General features: G+C 66.2%; 1 protein-coding gene across 1 annotated transcript in view; it reads right to left on the minus strand.

Annotated features, from left to right (window-relative positions):
* Nucleotides 1-21: 21 nt before the first annotated feature.
* Nucleotides 22-880, minus strand: part of LOC117283332 (translation initiation factor IF-2-like) — a 1,311-nt gene continuing 452 nt past the window's right edge. Inside the window, exons 2-3 of the mRNA XM_033755985.1 lie at nt 694-878; nt 22-466 (exon numbers count right to left, since the gene is read on the minus strand). Coding sequence (XP_033611876.1) covers nt 275-466; nt 694-878 — 377 coding nt within the window. The 3' untranslated portion in view covers nt 22-274. The remainder of the gene's footprint in view (nt 467-693; nt 879-880) is intronic.

Raw genomic sequence — 880 nt, forward strand, 5'->3', positions numbered from 1 at the left:
CTTTTAGAGGTTTCTAGGCCGCCAGTCCTGACTGGGTCCGTTGGGAGAACTAGGAGCTAAAGGGAGGAAGGCAGATTAACGTTTTATTTTAATCTGATTTTGAACTGTGGTTGCCGTCTGGGGCGGCCGGGCGCTGCAGAGACTGGGAAGGGCGCCCAAGGCGGTCGCGGGGGCGGGGCGCCCGGGATGCAGGGGAAGAAGGAAGAACCACCCCAGTGACGACAGTTTGGGGGTACCCTTATCCCTGCTCTCCCTGGAAAGCTCGGGTGCCATCCTAGCCGAGGACGGTGGAGGAGGAGCTGATGCTCGTCTGCGCCCAGCCCGGCCGGCCCCGCCCCCTCCCCGGGGAGCTTGTGCCGCAGTTGGGGGAAGGAAAGGAGCCCGGAGCGGGTCTGGGGGCGGCTCCCTCCCCTCCCCCTCCCGGGACAGGCAGCCTTTGTTCTTGACGCCGGCGGTGGCCAGACACCTGTGAGGCGACAGAGGTGGGCAAAGGTGGGTGAGGACAGAGCGGAGACCTCTGGTCCCCACTCCGGCCCTGCACAGCAAGGGCCAAGTGAGCCCCCGGAGACCGGTCAGACTCACGCCTCAGGAGACTGCGATAGGTCCGGAGGTGACACCAGGAGCCCAGATCCAAATGCACCTCCCCTCCCCCAGCCCAGGCTCGGATTTCCACGCAGGTTAAACTACACACACCTCGGCTAGCTCCAGGCTCGAAGGTGGCCGGGCGTCGGGGCGCACCGCGGTTAGCTGCATCTCAGCCCCGAGGTAGGAGTCGGGGACAGAAGATGGGCTTCGGGACCTCTCGGGGCCAGACCTAGCCGGGTAGGGAGCAGGCGGGGGACCCGGCGTCTCTGAGTCCGGGCCGGGCGTGCCCTGCGCT

Source organism: Fukomys damarensis, unplaced genomic scaffold, assembly GCF_012274545.1.
Source record: "Fukomys damarensis isolate Sample0158 unplaced genomic scaffold, DMR_v1.0_HiC HiC_scaffold_4, whole genome shotgun sequence".
In the NCBI taxonomy this organism is placed as follows: domain Eukaryota; kingdom Metazoa; phylum Chordata; class Mammalia; order Rodentia; family Bathyergidae; genus Fukomys; species Fukomys damarensis.